We start from the raw sequence: 27,123 nt of genomic DNA, 5'->3' as shown, positions 1-27,123 counted from the left end.
TTCACCTTTTATCAAACATGTTGAATCTCACACCTCTGTCATTCTTATCTATGTGGATGACGTCATCCTAACCGAAACATACATTGAGGAAATACAACATATAACTCATCTTCTCCAAACCAACTTTCACATTAAGAACCTTGGTGACCTCACCTATATTCTTGGTCTAGAAGTGGCTTGAAATCCTTCAGGCATTCACCTATCGCAACGCAAATACACTCTTGATCTGTTGACCGAAACATGTATGCTTGATTTTGCACCCATGCCAACTCTTATGTCTCAGTCATCTAAACTCCTTCTGCAAGGAAAACCCCTCAATAAAGACCAATCTGCCTCCTACAGACGTCTAATTGGCTTTCTCATTTATCTGACAAACACACGCCCTGATATAGCCTTTTCCATTAATCACCTTAGCCAATTCATTTATGCCCCAAAGTTTCACCAAGCCAAAATCAAGTAACACCAGGCCACTATACAAAACTAATAAGAACGTTGAAGCGAGAGAATCATTGAAAAGTTTCACAATTTGCCATGTAACAAGTAACAACCATGACTTTTCTAACAATGAGGAAAAAAAGACCAATATCCTTTTCTATTTGAATATGGCAGAATCATGATAGAAGATACAAAACAAAAAATGTATCTCTCACTACAGTAGAAATTCTACTAAAGTGTAAAGTACTAAAGTCTACATAACAAAAACAAAAAAAACTAACCAAACAGTCTTCACTTATATAACATAAAAAGTATCACTACACAAATGAAAAGAAACAAAAATAAAGCCATGTTACAATTGTCATAGTGAGTAGTGATGCAGAGGGAAATTCAGTAGGACACGTGCCTATATATAAGGAAATATGAAAAGTGGAGAGAAAGTTGTTAGGAGAAGCAACAGAATTGCAAACAAACCAGCACGTTATAGGGACTAAGGGATATATGTATGCAAAAGGGGAGGGGAAAAATAAGAAGAAAGTTAGTTATGAATTTCTCTTGCTGAATGTTCTCTTCTCTCTTTGATTTCTATTGTACTCACAGGCTGCTCGGTTTATTTCCTTTGAGAATACACCAAAAATTTCAATTGTCTCTCTTTTTTTTTGCTATCACTATATTCCAGTTTGTGCATGAGATATTCCATTGGTGCTTACATTGAGCTCTGATGGAGGAAAACACACGATTGAAGGAGTTGGTTGTAGACATTAAACGCGCCTCTGATAGTATCACTTCCCTTGATGACCAGAATAAGGTAACCCAGTAGCGTTTGGATCGAGTGGAGACAACGATGTCTTCAATCCAACGCACTCTTGATACTCTAACTCGAGCTCTTGATCGCCTCTCCCTTCCTTCACCAATTGGAGCTCCGTCCTCATTACCTCCATTACGTCACGTGAAATGGGACTTTCTAAGATTTGATGGATCTAATCCTCTTAATTGGTTGTTTTGTGCCTAACAATTCTTTGCATATTATGACACCCCTGCTTCACAATGGCTCCTCATTGCGTCCGTTCATTTTGAAGGTTTTGTTGTGCCATGGTTCCAGATGTTACAAAAAGCCAACCAAATCCCTACATGGATCGAACTTGCTCATGCTGTGGAGGAACACTTTAGGCCTTCAAACTTTGACAACCCTCGTGCCCAATTGTTCAAGCTATCTTAGGAAGGCTCTATTGTTGTGTATTACACTCAATTTTTGACTCTCGCCAACTGAGTCGATGGGCTCATTGATGCAGCCTTGTTGGATTGTTTCATCAGTGGATAGCATGACCCAATTCGTTGTGAGGTCATCACCCAAATTCCGCAGTCATTGTTATGTGCGGTGGCACTGGCCCGTTTATTTGATACAAAGGTTAATTTGGGCCTTCCTTCCAATTCAGCTAAAGCCAACGTTGTTGCTACCCCAATGAGGTCCTTTTCTTCTCCTACATCGTCTTCTACTACTCTCAAAACCTATAACCTCGTGGGTTCTCCTTCGTCAAGTTTACTTCCTACGCCTCGCCTCAAACCATTACCACCAATCAAACATATGTCGTCGGCAGAGATGCAAATTCGTCATGACAAAGGGCTTTGTTTCACTTGTGATGAGAAGTACTCTTGGACTAACAAATGTCCTAATAAGAATATCATGTTACTATTATATGATGTTGATGACGATGATTGCCAACCTATTTTTGATGTGTTGACGCCTAACCCTCCAAACCCCGAGGATGACCCACCATTATCTCTCCATCACCTTTCTCTGCAAGCTTACCAAGGCTTCCCTAGCAGCGCCACTATCCATTTCCAAGGAACCATTATTGGTACAACCGTTAAGGTGCTTATGGATGGTGGTAGCTCCGATAGTTTTATCCACCTTCGCATCGCACATCACCTTCACCTCCCTATTGAACCAACCCCTGGTGTGAGGGTTTTGGTGGGAAATGGTCATTACTTACAGGTCGGTGACATCATCCGTGCCTTACCGCTTCAAATCAGTGGCCATATCATTCATTTCCCCACGTATGTGTTATTGATTTTCGACACTAATGTGTTAATTAGAGCCTCATGGCTTGTGACATTGGGCGAACACATTGCCGATTATCGCTCTGCTTACATCAGATTTTATGCTAACAATGCTTTTATCACCTTACAAGGTGACCATTATTATCACCTGGTTACTGCCAAATTTCACCATCTCAAGCGGTTGTGTGCCACTAAGGCTATTGCTGAAATGTACACTTTATCTTGTTTTTCCATGGACTTGGATACAGGAGAATCGTTGGACTTTCCTCCGAAATTGCCCAATGATCTTGTGGTTGTTCTGCAAAAGTTTTCCTCTCTCTTTGAAGTTCCTCGAGGATTACCACCACCACGTAGCCACGATCATTCTATTCCTCTACAAGAAGGGGTTTCGGCAGTCAAAGTCAGGCAATACCGTTATCATTTCTCTCATAAATCTGAGATCGAGCATATGGTTACAGTGATGCTCCAAGACGGTTTGATTCAGCCAAGTACTGGTCCTTTTTTAGTTCCAATTTTGTTGGTGCATAAGAAGGATGAGACATAGCGCTTTTGCACGAATTACAAAGCCTTGAATGCGGTGACAGTGAAGGATTCATTCCCTATTCCTATTATAGACGAATTACTTGATGAACTTGGTGGGTCTTGATTTTTCTCTAAGTTGGATTTATGTTTCGGGTATCATCAAATTTTAGTCTATCCCGAGGATCGTCACAAGACAGCTTTTCACAGCCATCATGGGCACTATGAGTGGCTTGTCATGCCATTCAAATTAACCAATGCCCCAACCACCTTCCAAGCCTTGATGAATTATGTTTTTTGTCCCTTTTAGCGTAAGTTTGTATTAGTGTTTTTTTATGATATCTTGGTATACAGCACTACCTGATCCTCACATCTGGATCACTTGTCTCGGGTACTTGACTGTTTGCAACGCCATCAGCTTTATGTTAAGCTTTCAAAATGCTCTTTTGGCAAATATAGTCTTGAATATTTGGGTCATATAGTTTCTTGCCAAGGCGTGGAAATGGACCCCGACAAGGTTCAAGCAATGCACGAGTTGCCTATACCGACTTCCGTGACTCAATTGAGAGCTTCCCTTGGTTTAATTGGATATTATCGCATATTTATTAAAGGATATGCTTCCATTGCTGCACCTCTTACCAATTTGTTACAAAAAGATAAGTTTTCTTGAAACACGGAGGCCCACACAGCTTTTATCGCTCTTCAACAAGCTCGCTCTTATCACGGCACATGTCTTGTCTCTTCCCGACGATTTTGCATTACCGTTTATTGTGGAAACAAACGCTTCAGGCTTGGGTATTGGTGTTGTTTTGTCTCAAGTCGGTCATCCTATTGCTTATTTTTCAAAGAAAATATCTCCTCGCATGCAATGACAATATGCATACGTTCGGGAACTCTATGCCATCATTGAAGCGGTTGCGAAGTTTCGTCATTACCTGGTTGGCCATTATTTCATTATCCGCATTGACCATCGTAGCCTTAAACATCTCATTGGTCAAGTCATACAGACATCGAAGCAAGAATCACTTCTTCCTAAACTACTAGTTTCCACTACTCCATTGAATACAAAACTAGATCCTCTAATCAGGCTTTTGATGCATTATCTCGTTCATTTCACATGGTAGTAACAATTCCCCATTCCACCATTATTGATGAGATCAAAGATGCCATCTCTTTGCCGCGTTCATTGAACCAATTAATTCAGAAATTCCAATCTGACCATGCTACCATGCCACAACACATATTGAAGGATGGGTTGTTATTTTGGCGCCACCGCTTATTGATTCCAGTCGAGGCTCATTCTGTTATCCTTCAAATCTTACATGAATTTCATTCATCTGCCATAGGGGGACATGCGGGATTCCTCCGCACTCGTGCTCGTGTTGCTACTTATTTTTATTGGTCGGGTATGCGTCGTGACATTAGTGCCTTCATTAGGCAATGTCAAGTATGCCAACAAGCCAAATCATTACAAACATTTCCTGCTGGTCTTTTAAGCCCTCTTCCAATTCCGAATCAAGTCTGGGAGGATGTCATTATGGACTTCATCACTGGTTTTCCATTGTCAAGGGGTTATTTTGTTATTTTTGTCATCATTGACCGCTTATCTAAGTTTGCTCATTTTGCACCTTTGCAGTCCCATTTTATTGCACTCCAAGTTGTTGAAGCTTTCCTCAATATTGTGGTTAAATTGCATGGTATTCCTACTTCCATAGTCTCTGACCGTGATAAGGTTTTCACTAGCTCATTTTGGCAGCATTTATTCAAACTTCAGGGTACTACATTGAAGATGAGCTTCGCTTACCATCCACAAACAGATGACCAATCTGAAGCTCTTAATAAGTGTCTGGAAATGTATTTGCATTGTTTTGTTTCTGAACACCCGCACCAGTGGGTCTCCTTTCTGCCATAGGCAGAATTTTGGTACAATAGCTCATTTCAAACCTCCATTGGGATGACCCCTTTCAAAGTTATCTATGGCAGAGAGCCTCCCACAATCATTCCATGTTCTACTCGTGATGACATTCCCTATGAAGTTCAGGATCAGTTAGTGCAACGTGATCGTCTCCTTGCTCAGCTCAAACTACAGTTGTCTCACGCTCAAGCTCGCATGAAGACGAATGTGGATAAAAAGTGGACGAAAATAGAGTTCAATGTTGGTGTCGGTTTTTGTGAAGTTACAACCCTATCGCCAATTGTCTCTACGGCTTCAACGAAATCAAAAGTTGTCCATGCAATATTTTGGGCCTTTTAAAATCTTAGAACGTATTGGAATTGTTGCTTATCGTCTAGAGCTCCCTTCACATGCCAAATTACACCCATTTTCCATGTTTCTTTGTTGAAGTTGTGTAGGGGTGAACCCATTTCCCAGTACATTCTATTGCCACTGATGACAACTCTCGAAGGACCACAGTTACAGCCGTTAGCAGTATTGGCTTTTCGCCATATTCAGGTGCAACAATCTTGGGTTCCCCAAGTTCTCATCTAGTGGGAAGGTACATACAAGTGCACTTGGGAATCATTATCATATATCCAAGCTCATTTTCCTCAGTTTGACCTTGGGGACAAGGTCCCTTTCGATGGGGAAGGTAATGTTATGATGATTAGTGATGCAGAGAAAAATTCAGTGGGACACGTGGCCATAGATAAGGGAAATATGAAAAGTGGAGAGAAAGTTATTAGGAGAAGCAACAAAATTGCAAACAAACCAACGCATTATAGAGACTTAGGGGTATATGTATGCAAAAGGGGAGGGGTAAAATAAGAAGAAAGTTAGTTATGAATTTCTTTTGTTGAATGTTCTCTTCTCTCTCTAATTTCTATTGTACTCACAGGGTGCTTGGTTTATTTCCTTTGAGAATACACCAGAAATTTCAATTGTCTCTCTTTTTTTCTATCACTATATTCCAGTTTATGCAAGAGATATTCCAACAGCTATGCAGAAAGTCTAGTCACATTGCATTATTTCTAGTATATGATTTTGAAACATTATCTGTGCCTTTTTAAGTTGTTTTGTTTACAAAGTGAAGACAATACAGGGGAAATTGAAAATTTTCCAATCCATTAACTGCCTTTATTTGAACAAGCATACAAAGGTCTTGGCAAGCAATGTATGGAGAAACAAGCAATAGAACCTTTCACTCTACCTCTGTACTTCATAATGCTGTTTTGCCATTCATCGTATAAGCATCTCTTTTTGTGCTCGCTTAGCTTCTGAGCACTTCAATGTTTGTACTACATATGGCAGCATTGTCTGAAGTAGTTGCACACCTTATGTAATTCTTAGCATTCATAATAAGTTCTAAAAGTTCAGGAATAGAAAGCATATTTTGATCCTGAAGACAAACTGCCAGTAAATTTGCAAATGTTTCGAAGCTCAAAAAAGAAAGCTCAAAGCTAGATTTGATAAGAGGTATGAAAGCCGTTGTCTATTGGTTTATTTAACATGCATTGTTAGGTTCTCTTTTAGCATTTTTCTTCTTTGCCATCTTATCTGTTATTCTGTTTCAGACAGTTGGCAGTTAAGTAGTTTAGTTGGTTGGTCATGTTAGTTAGACTTAAATAGTACTTTTGTTTAAGCCTGATAATAAGGAGTTTATACCTATAAAAGAAAGATTCAGAAGTTACATCTTGGTTTTAAGTAACATCTGACATGATATTAGAACTTACAGTTCATTTCGGTTTTCAATTAGTTAGGAAGCAATGACATCAAAGAAAATATTAGCATATTAGGAAGAAAAAAATGCAACTATATCAAGACTACAAAAAATCAATGATTCCTGTTGTTAGAATATGAAAATAAATGTAACAACCTGTGACTTATAATCAAAAAGTAATATGGAAAGCAATAATATTACATGATTCTCACCAAATTCAAAATAGCATGTGTCACTAGAAAGAATCTCACCTAGTTTACTCTTACAATAGGCCTCTGGCAATCATTTCATAAAGAAGTTTCTCCGCCTTATCATTTTCATCTTCTTCAAAGAAAGCACGAATCATTATTTCAAAAGTTACAGCATCTGGAATGCAACCATTGTCTTCCATTTTTGACCATAAGGCCAATGCTTCATCAAGCAAACCCTCTTTACAAAGCCCATTGATCATAACAGTATATGTTTTGGCGTTTAAACAATAGCCTTTAGTCAAAAGATCTAGAAAAACCTCTTGTGCATTCTTAAGCTTTCCACCTTTACAAAGTCCATCAAGAAGTATAGTGAATGTGTACACATTTGGCTGAATTCCTTGGTTTTTCATTTTGTTGAAGAATTCAATTGCTTTGTCAAGATGGCCATTTTTGCACAAAGCATCTATTAAATTATTATAAGTGATTACATCAAGAGGTTGACCTGTATCATGCATCTGATCAATAAGATCCCAAACATAAGAGATTCTTCCTGATTTGCACAAACCAGCAATAAGAGAAGTATAAGTCACTGTATCAGGAACCATATTTTTCTGGTGCATTTCTTTAAAAAGATTCATAGCATCATCCACCATTTTAATCTTACATAGTCCATGAATCATGATACTATAGCAGTGAACATCAGGAGTTACTCCCATTTGGGTCAAAGTGTAGAATACATGTTTTGCACTGTTCACTTCATTAACTATGAAATATCCATCCATTAAAGTACTACAAACAATAACATCAGGTTTCAAACATGCTTTCACCATCACAGCAAACACATTTCTAGCTTCTTTTACCTTTCCTTCCTTACATAAAGCATCAATCAATATACTATAGGTATAAATATCTGGGTCGATGCTTTTCGATACCATTTCATTTAACAAACCAATTGCTTTGTTTAGTTGACCCACAATGCAGAAACCACATATCAAACTAGTGTAAGTGACAACATCAGGAGAAATTCCTTTCACAACCATTTCAGAATATAAATCACAAGCCTCAGTAACAAGATTATCTTTGGATAGACTATCAATGATTGTGCTGTACATTATCAAATTAGGCTTAATAGCCCTTCTTTCAATCATTCTCAACAACCTAATGGCAGCTCTTGTTTCTCCTATTTTACACACCCCATTGATCAAAGTCCCATAACTAATCTCATCCAGCCGAAACCCTTGTGCCAACACCTCGTCATGAAAGTTCAGTGCTTTTTTTACCTCACCCTTAAGACAGAGACCTTTCATGAGAGTGTTCAAGGTTATGGTAGTTGGGTGATGACCCAGTTTGAGAATCTTTCCCACTACAGAGAAAGCGAAGGCCATTTGACCTAAGTGGCAGAAACAGTTAACCAATATGTTCAAAGTGAAAAAGTCAGGATCAATTCCAGTGAATTCCATTTGCCTATAAAGAGAAATAGTAGAAGGGTAAAGCTTACTATTCACAAGGAAACTTAAAATCTTGTTAAGTTGGAATGTGGGTGGGGTAGGATGCATATGGAGCATGTGATTGAATTGGAAAAAAGCATCATCAAGATTGTTAATTTGTAGGCGCTGGGAGTGAGAGTGGAGAGTACAGGGTGAAGGGAAGCAAAGAAAGGAAATGGGGTTTTGCAAGAAAGGAGGAAATTTGGGAATGGAAGGAGACAGACAATACCTTAATCTTCTTGCCAAAAACATTGTTTTGTTCGTTGACACCAACATCACTGAAAAGATTGCGTTGTTTTGTGATTGGTTGGTTTCTGTGTGAGAGACCAAAGTTCAGTTTTTGCTATTCAGCTTCTGGGAACCGGGATCGAATAACTGATGCTGCGCTTACACGACCAAAAAATGGAAAGACAAAGATATGGTAAACTTATATTTAAGAAAGAAAAATAAAAATAAAGTAAAATATAATCGGCTATACAATATAATATATAATTGAATAAGAATATAGTAGAATAAAACTTTTTATAAGGTGAATACATCTTAACTAAACTAGTATTTTAGTTTGTAAATTATAAATCTAAATAATAAATTTATATAATTAAAACTCATAAGAATAATATTTCTGTATATTAAATTTATATCAGAATTTAAAAAATTATATATAATTGTTTAAATTGAAATTTAATTTTAGAATAAAGTTAACTTAATTATATTTTCCTTTGGAATTTTAACTTAATAATTTTTTTAATCACAAAATTATTGAAACCGTATAAGTCTTGAATTTCTTTTTTACATTTTCTCGCACATATCTAAATTATTGCTTTGTCTCTATATAAATCAGTTACAAATATATATATATATATATATATATATATATATATAATATTTATTTGAAATACTTCATCTTGACTTGGATGTGTGTAGAGATGGCAAATAAATTTATCATCGTGAATATTGTCCAAACCATTTTGACGGGAAATTTCCGCATTGACTGGATATGGGTATGTGTATGGAGAATCTCCGACTTTTTTAATTGGATATGGGGATAGGTATGAGGATGTACATATCTCCATCATAATACTTGTTCTCGTTTAAATTATTAAATATTTGTAATTAATTAAGTAACCATATATATATATATATACTATTTTTTTTATTTCTTCTAATTATTTGGTTTGTCATAAAATTTATTCGCATCTCAATTATATTTTTTCATCATATCATAATTTTTACGTAATTATGTTAAAAGATGTATGTCAAATAAAAAAAAATTATGTCTCACATTTGAATATTTATATTATTTTTTAATATTTTTATTTACTGTATATTTTCCTTCCACATTAGAATGTCTAATACTCTCAATTTAAGTATTTAATAGCATAAACCTTTCGTTGATTAGTATCCTTTACTTATTATTATTAGTTTTTGTTTCATTTGAAGAACTTTTTTGTTTCTCTAAAAAAAGTTTTGTTATTTCTCAACCATTGAGTATCTATGTTGATATTTTAAAAGTTTTCTTAAATCTCTAAGGTATTTTTCATCTTATCATACTCTTAATTATACATTTTTGTTTTTCTTGGTACGATTTCTTTATATAGTCTTTCAAATTGTTTATAAGCATTTGTTAATTTTTTTAATATCTTTATTTGTTATTTATTTTCATTATGTAGAATACTATTTCGATATATTTATCTAATATTTTTTTTATTTTCTAACTCATTATCAATCATACTGTAATATTTTCACTATAATTGTATACATAACTTTTATTTACTATAATATAAAAAATTTAATATAATTGTCATGAATCTTTTTTTATACCATCCAACATAATTGAAGTTCAAAAGATACAACATCTATCTCAAAATTTTATTATTATGATTATTATTTGTTCTTTGTATCATTTTGATAAGGTGATGTATTATAACTTTTATTAATGTATAAAAAAGATATTCATTAGAATTTAAAAGATTTAAATAAACAAACATTTAAAATATATTTTAATTTGAATATTCCTTTTATATATTTAAAAAAATATTTTTAAATTTTATTAACTAGATTTCATTAATGTATGCAAATTTAATAAATGTGTTGGTTCTCATGAAATTTTATTTTGTTATAAAATAAAGGTAATAAGAGAGACAAAGGAGAGGAAGAATAGAGAATGAGAGAGTAGGGAGCAACTTCTGTTTTTATGTGTGTCTCATTACTGATAGGACGAGTCCTATTTATAGGTACAATATGGTAACCCAGAAAGGATATAAAATCAAATAGTAAATACAAAATATTACATCATAAAGAGTAATGAATAATATGATTATCAATCATATGAGTAATTGTATAAATCAATGGACGACCATTAATTCATAACACTCCCCCTTGGGTGTCCATTGATAAAAGAATGTGCCTCGTTAAAACCTTACTAGGAAAAACCCTTTGGGATAAAAACCTAGTGAAGGAAAAAGAGTACATCATTCTATATAATATTGTTCTTTGCATCTTCTAATTTCTCCCCCTCATGTAAACTTACATCATTAAGATGGCGGAGTCCAATCCTATGAACCAATTGCTCAAAAGTTCTCCTTGGCAAAGACTTTGTAAATAAATCTGCTAGATTTTCACATGAGCGAATCTTTTGGATCTCTACATCACCATTTCTTTGAAGATCATGAGTGAAAAAGAATTTTGGAAGAATATGTTTTGTTCTGTCTCCTTTAATATATCCTTCTTTCAATTGAGCAATGCATGCACTATTGTCTTCATATATCGTTGTTGGTTTCATTTTTCCCAAGGATAAACCACAAGTTTGTCGCACATGTTGAATTATAGACCTTAACCAAACACATTCACGACTTGCCTCATGTAATGCTAAAATTTCTGCATGATTTGACGATGTTGCTGTTATTGTTTGTTTCACAGATCGCCATGAAATCGCTGTGCCACCACATGTGAACAAATATCCTGTTTGTGATCGACCATTATGAGGATCTGATAAATAACCTGCATCTGCATAACCCATTAGATCTAATTTTGAATCATTTGGGTAAAACAAGCCCATATTCATAGTGCCTTTAAGGTAACGGAGTATTTGTTTTACTCCATTCCAATGTCTTCTTGTAGGTGAAGAACTATATCTTGCTAACAAATTTACAGCAAATGCTATATCGGGTCGAGTATAATTAGCAAGATACATTAGTGCTCCTATAGCACTAAGATATGGTACTTCAGGACCAAGTAGTTCTTCATCTTTTTCTTGAGGTCTAAAAGGGTCTTTATCAACATCTAATGACCTCACCACCATTGGAGTGCATAGTGAATGTGATTTGTCCATATAGAACTTTTTAAGCACTTTCGTTATATAAGCTTCTTGATGTACAAGAACACCTTTGTTTAAATACTCAATTTGTAATCCCAAACAAAACTTTGTCCTTCCAAGATCCTTCATCTCAAATTCTTTCTTTAAACAATCAATTGCCTTTGTGAGCTCATTAGGAGTTCCAACTATGTTTATGTCATCTACATAAACAGCAATTATGGCAAATTCATTCTCGGATCTTTTCATATAAATACAAGGACAAATAGGGTCATTTTTATACCCTTCCTTTAATAAGTACTCACTTAGACGGTTATACCACATACGTCCTGATTGTTTCAATCCATAAAGGGACTTATTCAATTTTATTGAATAATCCTTTTTAGAATTTGCTTTGTTGGGCACATTAAATCCTTCAGGGAGTTTCATATAAATATCATTTTCCAAAGAGCCATACAAATAGGCTGTAACAACATCCATGAGGTGCAAATTCAAACCTTCTTGTGCAACAAGGCTAATTAAATATCTAAATGTTGTTGCATCCAATACTGGAGAATATGTCTCCTCAAAATCAATACCAGGTCTTTGTGAAAAACCTTGAGCAACTAACCGTGCTTTGTATCTAACAATTTCACCATTCTCATTTCGTTTTTGTACAAAAACCCATCTGTACCCAATAGGTTTTACACCCTCAGGTGTGCGAACTACAGGTCCAAAAACCTTTCGTTTAGCAAGCGAATCTAATTCTGCTTGGATTGCATCTTTCCATTTTGGCCAATCATTTCTTTGCCGACAATCTTCAATTGTCATTGGTTCTTGATCATCATTGTCACTTATGACATCCTTTGCTACATTATATGCAAAAACCTCGTCAATATTGACTTTATTTCGATTCCATATTTTATGATTCATGACATAATTTATTGAGATCTCATCATTTTCAACAATTTCAGGTACCTGAGGTTCTTCTGGAACCGAATCATTGATTATGTCAAAAGAATCTTTTGGGACTTTTACCCCCTCGATTAGGCCATCTTGCCTTTTTTCCCTTTTTCTCACACGAGGATTTTTATCTTTGGAACCCAAAGGCCTACCACGCTTTAGGCGTGTTTGAGATTCATTTGCTATATTAGATTGTCCAACAGGAATATCAATTCTGATTGGAGTATTAGCAGCGGGTATATGCGACTTAGTTACCCTTTTTGTGTCAGTAAAAGCATCTGGTAATTGGTTGGCCAATTTTTGTAAATGAATTATCCGTTGAACTTCTAGTTCACACTCTTTTGTACGAGGATCAAGATGAGATAATGATAATTCATTCCAACCAATATCTTTTTCCAGTTTCTTTCTTTCTCCCCCTAACGTTGGAAAAATTGATTCATCAAAATGACTATCAGCAAATCGAGCTGTAAATAAGTCACCTGTTGATGGTTCAAGATATTTTATTATCGATGGAGAATCATATCCAACATATATTCCCAAACGTCTTTGAGGACCCATCATAGTCCTTTTTGGTGGGGAAATTGGGACATATACAGCACACCCAAAAATTCTTAAATGAGAAATATTTGGTTGTTGACCAAAAACCAACTGTAAAGGAGAGTATTTGTGATAACTTGTTGGTCTGATGCGAATCAATACTGCAGCATGCAGAATTGCATATCCCCAAGTAGTCATTGGAAGATTAGCTTTCATAAGTAAAGGTCGTGCAATCAATTTTAGACGTTTTATCAATGATTCTGCAAGTCCATTTTGAGTATGAACATGTGCTACTGGATGTTCAACTTCAATTCCAATTGACATACAATACTCATTAAAAGCATGAGATGTAAATTCACCAGCATTATCAAGACGAATTTTCTTAATTGGATAATCTGGGAAGTGGGCTCTTAACTTGATCAATTGTGCTAATAACTTAGCAAATGCTTGATTTCGAGTTGATAGTAAACAAATATGTGACCATCTAGTGGACGCATCAATTAATACCATGAAATATCTAAATGATCCACATGGTGGGTGTATTGGACCACAAATATCACCTTGTATTCGTTCTAAAAATGAGATTGACTCATTTCTAATTTTTTCTGGTGATGGTCTTATTATCAATTTTCCCTGCGAACATGCAGTACATGAGAAATCATTGGACTGAAGAAGCTTTTGACTTTTAAGTGGATGTCCACATGAGTTTTCAGCTATTTTTCGCATCATGATATATCCAGGATGACCCAACCGATCATGCCAAACAAGAAATTCATTCTTATTTGTAAGCTTCTGGCTTACAATAACATGCGTCTCAATCGCATTAATATATGTGTAGTACAAGCCATAAGAGAAGGCTGATAATTTCTCCAATACACATTTTTTATTTGACTCAATTTGAGTGATATAAAGATATTCAACATCTCCTTCATTATTTGTCTCAATATGATATCCATTTAGACGAATATCCTTGAAACTTAATAAGTTTCTATTGGACTTAGGAGAATAAAATGCATTTTTAATATGCAATCTTGTACCTCTTGGCAGAAGTACTGTAGCTCTTCCAGAGCCTTCAATTATATTTGTAGTACCAGAAATAGTACTAACATTGACTTCTCGCATTACCAAAGTAGAGAAAAATTTATTACTCTTGAGAATTGTATGAGTTGTTGCACTATCAGCAAGGCACAGATCCTCATCATTGGTGTTAATGCCAATATTCATTCTTCATATAAACATAAATATCAATATTAGAGATTACTTTGTAAGAGGAGAGAAAGAGAAAAAAAAATAAAATAGAGGATTTTATTCATAAAAACATAAAAACTTGTACATATAAAAGCAACATGAATTAAATATAAAACATTGTCTTAAAAATTAATCATAAAATAAAACTATTTTCTAACACTCCCATCACCAATAAGGTGATCAATGCTTCCATCGGGTTTAGAAAAGAAATCACCAATATCAAGATGAGTAGTATCCATATGACCATAATCAGAATCACCATCTTCATAAGCAAAGTGTGTTTCTACATTCTTCTTTTTAAGTGATTCTTGGTAGAGTTCAACAAGATGCTTTGGTGTATAACAGGCACGGGTCCAATGACCTTTACTACCACAACGGTAACATATATTTTCAGCCTTTTTGCCATTATTTTCACCCCTTTCTTTTTCCTTTTTCGCATTCTTGTTCCACTTCTGTTGATGAAGTTTCTCTTTGAAAATTTCCTTTATAACCATGTCCACGACCATGATTAATAGCACGACCATGACCACGACCATGGCTACGACCACGGCCAAAATTACGACCACGATTATTATTATGGTCTTGACCTCGTCCATGATTATATGGATCAGATGTTGCTGCATTCACTTCTGGGAATGGAGCAGAACCAGTTGGTCGGGCCTCATGATTTTTCATCAAGAGCTCATTATTTTGTTCAGCCACAAGAAGGCATGAAATCAATTCATAATATTGATTGCTCCATTCACTTCTGGGAATGGAACAGATTAGGCGGATCTCATGATTTTTCATCAAAAGCTTTATTGCTTTGTCCAGCCAGCCATGCATAGGCATGAAATAAATTCACAATATTTGTGAAGTCTCTTTTCACAATATTTTTGTTATGAGCAAATTAGTTGCTTTATTTCTTTATTTAATGGTATCCCAATATCCATTGCATCTAAATATATTTCAACATTTAAAATCCAATATAAGGAATTCTTCCTTACAATATCAAGGGTCACAAATCCAAATTTTGCAACGTTTCGCGTGTTTAAAACTAACACATAAAATAATAATATTAATAATAATCATCATCATCAAAATAATAATATTAATAATAATCATCGTCATAATAAAAATATTATGACAGAGAATTTTGCAACGTTTCGCGTGTTTAAAACTAGCACATAAAATATTAATATAATCAAATTTCATGTATGAAATTATTAAAATCAAATAATAATAATAATAATAATATGACAGAGAAAAATAAATCAAACAATTATCATTACACAAAAAAAAGAAAATGAGATAAAGTTTGTGAATGAGAAAAAGATTAGAAAGAACCTCGGTTAAGGAATATAGAGCGTTGTTCTTAGGGAGAAAAAAAAAATATGCCTTCACGCTCAGTTGGATAACCCTGGTGCTGATAACGTGTTATAAAATAAAGGTAATAAGAGAGACAAAGGAGAGGAAGAATAGAGAATGAGAGAGTAGGGAGCAACTTCTGTTTTTATGTGTGTCTCATTACTGATAGGACGAGTCCTATTTATAGGTACAATATGGTAACCCAGAAAGGATATAAAATCAAATAGTAAATACAAAATATTACATCATAAAGAGTAATGAATAATATGATTATCAATCATATGAGTAATTGTATAAATCAATGGACGACCATTAATTCATAACATATTTGGTATTATAATTTAAAATGTAAACAATTATAATTTATTTTCAAATATTTGTTATCGAAGAAACAACCATTATTTTAATATTGAATATTTGATAATATTATGTTTCCTTTACCATAATTTGTTATTATGTTATAAAAATTAATTAAAATTAATATTGAAGTAATAAAAAAATGTATATTGGTTCAAGATTATATCTGTTACCTAGTAAAAATGGAGATGAGACAAAAGATAATAAAACTCGAGTCCGTCCTGTTGCCATCTCTATGAGTGGGTAAAAGCCTAACAATATTATTGAATTCCTACCAATGCCATTGAATCATTATATATTGACTGGTGAATTGAAAAATATTAACTGCATATTTCCTATATGTTATTTGTGATTTAGTTATCTTTTCAGATTTGGAAATGTTTTCCGGGAGTAAATTTTTTCAAAATATTAAAACTGTAATAAATCTTAGTTCTATGCTTCGATGCATGCGAAAATCCAAAACTAACACATTAAAAGATAAGAAAAATAAGGTGAGGAGCAACTTAACACTGTCATCATATTAAGAATTCATTCTTGTTAAAGAGTGGCCATTCCAAATATTTTAGTACTGCATGAATGATCAATTGAAATGTAAAGTAACAGTCAAAATACTATTATGGGGTAATTGAATGTTATTGTGCTAATGAATTTTAGTTTCATTGTCTATTGTTTCAACCACGGTGTTGTAGCTCCCTAATCAGACAGAACAAAACCTGTTCAATGTCATACAATAGAACAACTTTGAAGCAGCCACTAAACCAGAAAAAACTTTCAAATTTAGGGAGGGCTCAAATGAGAAGATGGTGTTTGATACACTGACCAGTCTAGTCTAATGATTCGGTATACATAAGAAAAGCTTTCAATAGAAAGATGGTCTCATTGAACAGTAGTGAGACCAGCTACACCTGGTTCTTGATATAAGCATACAAGTTTACATGGATATCAATATCAATATCAATATCCCATACAAATTAAAAGCCAGTACAATCTCAACTCGATCAACCAGGCTTTACTCATTTCAGAAACACAATACTTATGCAGCAAGACATCAAAAATGTTATAGATCAAAGCAAGAACCACTGCACCCAACCAAAGATCAATGAGTTCACCAATTTATGTTCAGTGCAATTAGCTTTTGTTCAACAATGTATTCTCTTCCAATATTTTCTATTAAAGAAACGTTGAACTTCAAAATTTACAGCTTCAATGTTACATTATACATAAATAAGTACACGCAGCTGCAATGTTTACCAAATAATGAATGTGAGTAAGAGGGTTTATCCTCCAAAAAAAAATGGTGCTATTCTCCAAACAAAATTGAACTTCCACCTAAATAGCCCGTGAAATGAAGGTTTGCATTACAAACCAGTACAAGTTGAGGTGAAACTCTAATTCTAAATAGAAAACTACACATAGAGAATAAGCTTCTCTGTATCAGGTAAATCAAAGGTTTCTTAAGAATACAAAAAAAAATAAATAAACACAGAGCAAATAAAACAGTCCCCAAAAAATACTCTGTTCAATAGACACTCTCAAGCTATTCTCACCAGCACCTTGTTCTTTTTGCCAGCTGATAACAGAAGAACTTTCCCATCCACAATATCCGCAGCCTCAATCCTCTTACCTTCACTATCCACTCTGCTATTATTTAAGTAAAGCCCCCCTTGCTTCAACAACCTCCTTGCAGCAGACTTACTCTCAAACAAACCAGAAGAGACAGAAAGATCCACCAATGACAGATTCAAAACCTCCTCATAAGCCAAAGAACAAGATGGCACATCCTCAGCAATCCCCTCAATGCTTTTCCAGTCCAACTTCGTCCCTGACCCTGGCCTCAATGCCTCAGTGGCCTGAAGAGCCTCAGCCAAACCTTCTTCCCCATGAACAAATCGTGTAACTTCTTCCGCCAGCCTCCGCTGGGCGGTGTTAGGCACATAGCCAGGCTTCGTCATCTCCCCTTCCAAGGCAACTATCTCCTCAATGTCCAAAAATGTAAGAACTCTCAAAAACCTAATCACATCATCATCAGTAATGCTAAAAAAATACTGGTAAAACTTGTAGGGAGACAAAAACTTTGGAGACAACCAAATAGCTCCATCTTCAGACTTCCCAAACTTCGTACCATCACTCTTCAAAAGAAGAGGGAATGTCAAGCCATATGCATCTTTCACGTGCAATATCTTCCTAATCAATTCAGTCCCAGCAGTTATATTACCCCATTGATCACTACCCCCAATCTGAACATTTATACCCTCATTCTGAAACAAGTGCAAGAAATCGTAACCTTGCAATAACTGATATGTGAACTCAGTGAAACTAATTCCTTCTTCTGACTCCAACCTCTTCCTTACACTCTCCTTAGAAATCATAGACCCTACCCTAGCAAACCTACCCACCCTTTTCAAAAAATCCAACAAACTAAACTCCTTCCACCAGTCATAGTTATTCAAAATCACAACAGATAAATCAGAACCCACCGAGTTCGGATTTCGACCGCGACCCAAAATCCGTTCAATGGTGTTGGAGATACCCACCGTGTTCTTCTCCAAAGACTCGGCGTCAAGTTCGGGCCTTTCGAGAGATTTTCCTGAGGGATCGCCCACGCGGGCGGTGGCGCCTCCGATCAACGCGATGGAGCTGTGGCCGCAGCGGTGGAACCAGGAGAGCACGATGATGCCGAGGAGGTTGCCAAGGTGCAGAGACTCCGCGGTGGGGTCGAAACCGCAGTAGACCTTGACCGGTGAGGAGCACGCGGCCCGTAGCGCGTCGCTGGTGATGGACTCGACCAGACCGCGTTCTTCGAGGATTTCAATGACGTTGCGGCGAGATTGCTGGAGGGCGCAGGTGGTTTTTGTGGCACATTGAAGAAGAAAGGGAGAAGAAAGGGGTTTGAAGGGACTAAAGAAACGTTTGGTTGAATGGTTGAAAATGAGTGTTCTTGCTAAAACAGAAATGGAAGCCATTGGTTGTGTCACTGTGTGACTCCTGCTTCCTCTTTGAAGTTGGGGATGACGAAGGATATGATTCTGTGTCTCTCTTTCACACCATTTCTATTTATTAATAACTATTAAATTAAATTTATTAACATCTACATTATTTTATTCAAAAGAGTTAAACTTGTTTTTTAATCAAGGAAAAATAGGTTATCTTGTTTTCTTTTTAAAGAAAAAGTAATTTTTTTTATTGCAGGTTTTTCTTTATCGTCTTAAAATTGAAAGACTGATTAAATTTAATTCATACATTTTTCTAATACTTAAAAAGAATTCATTAATTTGAAACCACGTGGATTAAATTTCTAATACTAACTATACTGAATATATGTTTTGTTCTCGCCTATGTGATCCTCGATGAATTGAGATTTTAATATGAGGATCTCTATAATTTAGATTAACTAATTATACTCATTATACCATGTCTCCATATAAAACAAATATATTTGTTTATAAAGACTAATCAGTAAGTGAATCTGGGTGAAAGAAATAATTCAATTCATAATTTAATTATTGGAGGAAAATTGGAGATGATGTCTCGATTATGATTTAATTATAATTAACATAATCTAACTATTACAAGAAAATCAAAACGATGTCCCAATTATAATTTAATAATAATTGACAGGAGATAACCAAATACAAAATAAATAAAAATCGAAAACGATGTCCCAATTATGATTTAATAATAATTGGCAGGAGATAACCAAATACAAAATAAATAAAAACCGAAGATTAATGAGAAAACAAAATACAAAACTAAATTATCTAATATAAGGGATTATGTATCCAGTTAGAACAATGTTTATAATAAATCTTGTAAAACATATTTGGTATTGTTTTATTATATATTATTTTTTATTTCTAAATATTGATTATTGGCTTAATTAGACTTTTGTTCCTCTACTTTATATAATCTAACTATTACAAGAAAATCAAAAATAATGTCCCAATTATGAATTAATAATAATTGATACGGGATAACCAAATACAAAATAAATAAAAACTGAAGATTCATGAGAAGACAAAATACAAAACTAAATTATCTAATGTAAGGGATTATGTATCCTGGTTAGAACAATGTTTATAATAAATCTTGTAAAAAATATTTGGTATTGTTTTATTATATATTATTTTTTATTTCTAAATATTGATTATTGGCTTAATTAGACTTTGGTCCTCTACTTTATATGTGAGGTTTATTTTGGTCCTCTTATTTTTTCGGGGTTCAATTTAGTCCCCTAGTTTGTGTAGGAGGTTCAATTCAGTCCTGTGTGTTAACAACGTTAAAAAAATTAACGGCAGAGTAATTTGATGTGATACTGTGGCAATTTTACATGATATGTCAAGTAGGGACATCAGATTATGTGGACAGTAGAGAACGAGAAATTAAAGGCAGTGGTAATTGGAAGAAGCGAAATTAGGGTTTGTGAAAGAAAGAAATTAGGGTTCGTGGAAGAAAGAAATTTGGGTGCGAGAAAGAAATTGGGGATAACGATTGAACAAATTAGGGTTCGAGGAAGAAGCGAAAATCAATCAATATATAACGATTCCAGGAGGAAGGATTTGCGGTCTCCTTCGGTGAGACAAAGGTTCGTCGTTGTGTTCATAGTGGGACGAAATCGAAGGTAAGTTTTCTGGTTTTTTTATGGATTGAATGTCGCGTTTTACTTATATAGTATTGTCTTTGTCGGCATTGGTATTGTTTTTTATGTGTTATTTTGTTTGTGTGTGTTTGTAATGGTGTGTGGGTTGTGGTCCTGTTGCTTTGTGGTGGTCCTGTTTGTTTGTGGTTAGTGGGTTGTGGTCCCGTTTTAACGTTTGTGATATGGAATATGAATTGGAAGATGACGCAGATAGTCACCATAACATTAGGGTGGAGCCACAAACTGAATTTGAGGAAACTGGAGCTGATGTAGTAGGTGTAGGTAAGGAAACTGGATCTGATGCAGTAGTTGAAGGTGATGAAACTAGAGCTGATGGAGTAGGTGTAGGTAAGGAAACTGGAGTTGATGCAGAAGTTGAAGGTGATGAAGCTGGAGCTGATGGAGTAGCTGTAGATAAGGAAACTGGAGTTCGTGCAGAAGGTGATGAAGTTGGAGCTGATGGAGTAGCTGTAGATAAGGAAACTGGAGATGATGCAGTAGGTGAAGGTGATGAAACTGGAGCTGAGGCACATGAGGCAGTAGGTGGGGAGGAGAGAAATGAAGATGAAACTGATTCTGATCTAGTTTATGTAAGTGTCCATTATGAGGACAATTTATGGGAAGGAAATGGGGAAGAAGATAGTGAGGATGACGATTTAGAATTTGATGGCAGTGACCATGTTGATATGCGAGATAGGGGGTTATCTGATGATGGGTGGGAATCATATGACATGTACAGCGATGATCCAAGCAGTGATGACTCATTGGCCAGTCGCAGCCAATGTAAGGCAAACTTTGGGACCTTTAAAATGCCCAAAAGTATGGCCCAATACCAGTGGGAAGTTGGAACATATTTTCCAAATAAAGAGGCATTTATAGAGGCAATAAGGACATATGGAGTGCAATTTGGAAGAAGGCTTAAACTTCAAAAAAACGATAAACGTAGATGTAGAGTGATATGTTTGGGTGGGAAAGGGAAGTGTTATTGGTTTGCATATTGTGCTTATATGGCTTAAACACACATATGGCAGTTAAGGAGAATTAATGACAAGCACAAGTGCAACAGATAATTCAATGTGAAAATGCTTAATGCTAAGTGGTTAAGTAGTAGGTTGGAAAACACATTAAGAGACAACCCAAGTTTGAGGGCAATTGATATTCGCAATAAAGTTACTAGGAAGTGGAATATTGTTGTGACAAAGTCCATGGCTCGTAGAGCAAAAACACTAGCTGTTGAGCAAGTTGATGGGTCATTTGTAGAACAATTTAGTAGAATCTATGATTATGCACATGAGATTCTTCGTTCTAATCCTGGTTCTACAACAAAGGTCAAAGTGGAAGGAAATGAAGGGGAAAAATATTTCAACAGGTTCTACATGTGTTTAAAAGCCTCCAAAGATAGTATGATTTCATGTCGCCCTTTTATTGGTTTAGATGGATGTTTTCTGAAACATAAGTATGAGGGTGAACTTCTTACTGCTGTTGGAAGGGATGCCAACGACCAAATGCTACCAATTGCATGTGCTGTCGTTGAAGTGGAAAATAAGGACACATGGACATGGTTTTGGGAGTTGTTAATTGATGATCTTGGGGGACCAGATATCTGTGCAGCCTACACATTCATGTCAAACCAGCAAAAGGTATGGATACTATTTTCGCACAGTTTTGTTATGTCCATTTACTGCTGATATAATTGGTGGTCTGCCTTAATTGATTTAATTGTATTATGCAGGGTTTGTTACCAGCCATTCAATCTCTTTTGCCTAGGGTTGACCAAAGGTTCTGAATGAGGCATTTATATGCAAACTTCAAGAAGAAATTCCCGAGAAAGAATATGAAAGCTTTAATGTGGGAAGCAGCTCATAGCACATATCCACAACAATGGGAGAAAATCATGAAGAGGATGAAAGAAGTTAACAACGATGCTTTCAAACATCTGTTAGGAATACCCCCTAGGTAACTTTACTCAACTTTGCTGAAACTGATTGTGAAGCATTAATGATTTTTGTGTGGCACTTCTACAGGTATTGGTCAAAGTCAAGGTTCATCCCTAGACCTTTGTGTGACACACTCGTCAATAACATGAGCGAGGCATTCAACAGCATAATTGTACAAGCAAGGAGTAAGCCAATAGTGTCCATGATGGAGGAAATACGTCTTTATATGATGCAAAGATGGGCTGAGAATCGATCAAAGGCAAAATCATTCAAAAACTCAATATGTCCAAGAATCAAGACAAGATTGGACAATGAAACAACAAATTCCACGAGTTGGATTCCCAGGTACTTTTAATTTGTTGCACACTCATTTTGATTTAGTCACCATTGCCTCATTTCTGATTTAAACCTGTATTGAATTGTCATACACAGCTGGTCAGCAAATCAGATTTTTTAGGTTAGGCACAAATCATTTACTAGGGAGAAATTTGTGATGAACATAGATAGCAAGCACTGCACCTGCAAGAAGTGGAGTCTAACAGGGATACCTTGCTGTCATGCAGTGGTTGCAATTAAGTTTTTGAACTTAAGTGAAAAAGATTTTGTCCCTCATTGGTTCAGAATCTCAACCTATGAAGAGACCTACAATTCCATCATATACCCTTATAACGGGCATCAAATGTGGACTGAAATAGAATTTCCATATGTATTGCCCCCTCCTAAACGAATTCTACCTGGAAGACCCAAAAAGAAAAGAAGACTTGAAGCTTGGGAGATGAACAAGAATGGGAAGCAGATTACAAAACATGGCATGACTAAAAAATGTAGCATATGCAAAGAAGTTGGTCATAATCGAAAAAGCTGTCCCCAACAACCTGAACCAGCACCACCAACTCAGCCAACACCATCAACTCAGCCAACACCATCAACTCAGCCAATACCATCAACTGAAACAGCACCACCAACTGCAACGACAGCAGGAAGTCAGCCAACACCACCAATTGAAACAGCACCACCAACTGCAACGACAGCAGGAAGTCAGCCAACACCACCAACTGAACCAGCACCACCAACTCAGCCACCACAACCAACTCAGCCACCACCACCAACTATTACTCAACCAAGTCAGTCATCACAGCAGCCACCACCAACACCTATGACTCAACCAACTCAGTCATCACAGCAGCCACCACAGTCATCACAACAGCCACACCCATGCCACCTTCCAATTCCTCGTCCAACCATACCCAATAGAAGGCAGAAACTACAGCATAGGAGAGGACGTGTGTGGAAGCCATGAGGATGACTTATGCTTTTTTTGATGCTGCACGTTTATTTTGGAGCTTTGATGTATTATGCAGCTTTTAGATTTCTAAGTCAAGAATGTTTTGTCCACTTTTAATTTACATGTTTTACATTGTAAGTTCAAAAATCCAAAACACTATTGGATGTCTTTTGTGTTGTAACAGCAAGTACAATGATGTGTTTCTATAATATTGGCTTATGATTGAAAAATTGTTGTTATTGAATGTTTGTAATGCTTGTAAGTAGGATACCAAACACATATTTCTTTAACACCAATTTTTCATTAATTAACTAAGTCATACAATAATTGAGCTTTCCAATTACATATTTCAAGACAATAAAACGAAAAACACAAATTGATACCCCCAATACACAAACTGATACATCCAATACAGATTTCAACACCACCGAATACAAATTTAATCACACACTTTTCATCAATCATGACAACACAATGATGTTCACTACAACTAATAAACCCACTATCCCTAGTAAAACATTAACAAACATTCTGGATCCCTTAAGTTCTTTCTCCAAAATAAATATCTTCCTTCTTTACCTTATAATAGTGTTATCCCTTTCATCAGCAGCATCTTCCGAACACCATTTAAAGTAATTACAACCGATGAAAGCTTCACTTCCCCTCTGTTATTGACAACATCCACAACACAAAACAACCTTCATGTTAGTTGCAAACAATTATTGATCAACGAATCACAAAAAAAGGGTGATGGATCTAACCTTGTAATTAGGACAACCCCAAAATTGCTTCCCACCATTTTTAGTAGTTTGAGCTGTTCTTAACACAACAACTTCTCCACAGTTGCAAATGGGCGCTCCACCGTGAGACAAAACACCACCACCATGATTAGATAACCTTGGATTTTGCGTACCCCACGAGTTACAGGAGCAAGATGAAGAAGAATGGCCCCTAGACATCACTCAAAATTAAGAAAGCTTGCCAAATGAAGATGAATTCCAGCAGGACGAAGAAGACGACTGAAATTAGGGCAAATGAACACTTCTATCTCCATAAATAACCTTCATTGCCACCTCATTACACCACATTGATGACAAGGTACTCAGGACTTGCCACGTCCCTGTTCCAAACAAACACAGTGGCACTATTCTGACACCGTTTAACTAAAACTAACGGGAGGGACCATTTTAAACTGTTTTAACAAATTGGGGGACTAAATTGAACCCCGAAAAAAAAGAGAGGACCAAAATGAACCTCGAAGAAAAAGTAGGAGACCAAAAGTCTAATTAAGCCTTGATTATTTTACTGGTTATTTAAATAAGGTTTATTTTTAACTGAACAATTTGAGTCAATTTATTTTTATGGAAAATGTTTGTGTTGTTAAATCAATTTAATCGTTAAATTTTATATTTATATTAATTAGAAATATGTATATAAATATAAATTTTGTACAATCTCAGTTATTTAGTATTTCATTATATTATTTAATTTTACATGTATAATATGATATTTAAAAACATATTAGTATGTATTATTAGATAATAAATCTATAAAAAGTTTAAATTGTATAAATTTGATTACATGCTTATTAAAAATGAGGTTAAAATACTTTTTTTGTCCCAATTTTCGTCAAGTTTTTCAAATAAGTCCTAATTTTTGTTTTGTGTTCAAATAGGTCCTAATTTTCGTCAATTTTGTTCAATTGGGTCATTTTTTGTTAACACCGTTTAAATCATTAACAGTGATTGCCACGTGTCACTTCGTGGTTTTTTTGAATTTTTTGAATTTTTATTTTTATTTTTTTAATTTTTATTTTAATTTTTTTTAAATTTTTTTTTAAATTTTTTTTAAATTTTTTTAAATTTTTTTTTTAGTTTTTTTAAATGTCCACGTGTCAACCCAGTAGCGTGTCACGTGTCAAAGCCAATGTTCTAAATTTAATTTGGTTCCTATATTTATTATTTTTTTTCAATTAGGTCCCAATTTTTGTTAACATTAACCAATTTGGTCTCTCTCCAAATTAAAACCAAATTTAATTTTTATATTAAAATTTACATTTTTTATTAAATATTTTTATATAATATATTAAAATTCACATTATTATAATTTTGATATAAAAATTAAATTTTGTCATAGAAAGTGAAACATAAAGTTATTACAATTATAACTATATGTCTCTTAAATTAACCTAAAATTGCAATAAAGAAAGACAATATTATAATAGGATATATTTTTGTGTGGATGAAAAAAATGTTATATGTATCTTTCTACATCAGATTAAATTTTAACCAACGTAGTATGTGACTTCTTTTTTTAAATGTCATATTCTTTTTAACTTGTAATTGAAATCGATTTGAACTAGTCAAAATAAATATAGTTTATGAATGAGATACATTTTTAATATTTAATCAAATAGTAAATAACAAAATTGATTAATAATTTTATTTAAGTGCATTAGTTTCTAAATATAAAAAAGTTAATTAAAAATTAAAGTTGTTATGACTGCAAATCAAAACGAAACTAACTTAAAATATGTTTGTTTTAACGTGTGAGATCTCAAACATTCTTTGAAGAGTCATTAAAAGTACCTCATAATTGGGGGATTGTAGTTGCAACACAACTTATAGATAGAAAACACAAAATTTTAGTTTAAAAGAGACAATGTAACAAAAACATGATTTTGAAGGTAGCCATCACAAAAAGAGAGCAATGGAAAAAAGTGAAAAAAAAAAAGAAGAAAAGTATTCGACACAATCACAAAAATAATAAAACAATGAAAAAAAAAAGAAACACCATAACAAAATTGAAAGTAAACATGTCCTGATAATAAGAAATACTAGATCATCATTGCTTTAAAATTTATGTAATGTGTCCCATTACATAAATTCTAAAAAAAAATACTATAACATATGACTCTATAATTACAAAACTATTGACTTTATCTTTTTATTTTCTACATTGTTTTATAAAAAATCTGTAAAATCTTGTCTTCACATAATAATACATAAATTACATCAATATATATATATATATATATATATATATATATATATATATATATATATATATATATATATATACTTTCTAAAACAACTGCTGGTCATATCAACTACATAAGAAATCTCTTAGAAAAAGTATATAAGTTTTACATTTATTCTGGTTCAAGAAAAAA

The 27,123-nt window shown here is 34.6% G+C and overlaps 2 protein-coding genes across 2 annotated transcripts; both read right to left on the bottom strand.

Moving 5' to 3' along the window:
* Window positions 1-6,770: 6,770 nt before the first annotated feature.
* On the bottom strand, window positions 6,771-8,734 carry LOC114193946 (putative pentatricopeptide repeat-containing protein At1g12700, mitochondrial). Its single transcript, XM_028083952.1, has 2 exons — window positions 8,579-8,734; window positions 6,771-8,326 (listed from the first exon to the last, which is right to left on the bottom strand). The coding sequence occupies exons 1-2, from the start codon at window positions 8,623-8,625 to the stop codon at window positions 6,934-6,936; spliced, it is 1,440 nt and encodes a 479-aa protein (XP_027939753.1). The 5' UTR covers window positions 8,626-8,734; the 3' UTR covers window positions 6,771-6,933.
* Window positions 8,735-17,393: 8,659 nt separating this feature from the next.
* Window positions 17,394-19,117, bottom strand: LOC114193209 (tyrosine--tRNA ligase, chloroplastic/mitochondrial). Its single transcript, XM_028082928.1, has one exon. It carries the CDS (start codon window positions 19,054-19,056, stop codon window positions 17,626-17,628), a length of 1,431 nt encoding a protein of 476 aa, XP_027938729.1. The 5' UTR covers window positions 19,057-19,117; the 3' UTR covers window positions 17,394-17,625.
* Window positions 19,118-27,123: the final 8,006 nt, after the last annotated feature.

Source organism: Vigna unguiculata, chromosome 8 (assembly GCF_004118075.2).
Source record: "Vigna unguiculata cultivar IT97K-499-35 chromosome 8, ASM411807v1, whole genome shotgun sequence".
NCBI classification, from domain to species: Eukaryota; Viridiplantae; Streptophyta; class Magnoliopsida; order Fabales; family Fabaceae; genus Vigna; species Vigna unguiculata.
This window is presented reverse-complemented; position numbering and strand designations above follow the sequence as displayed.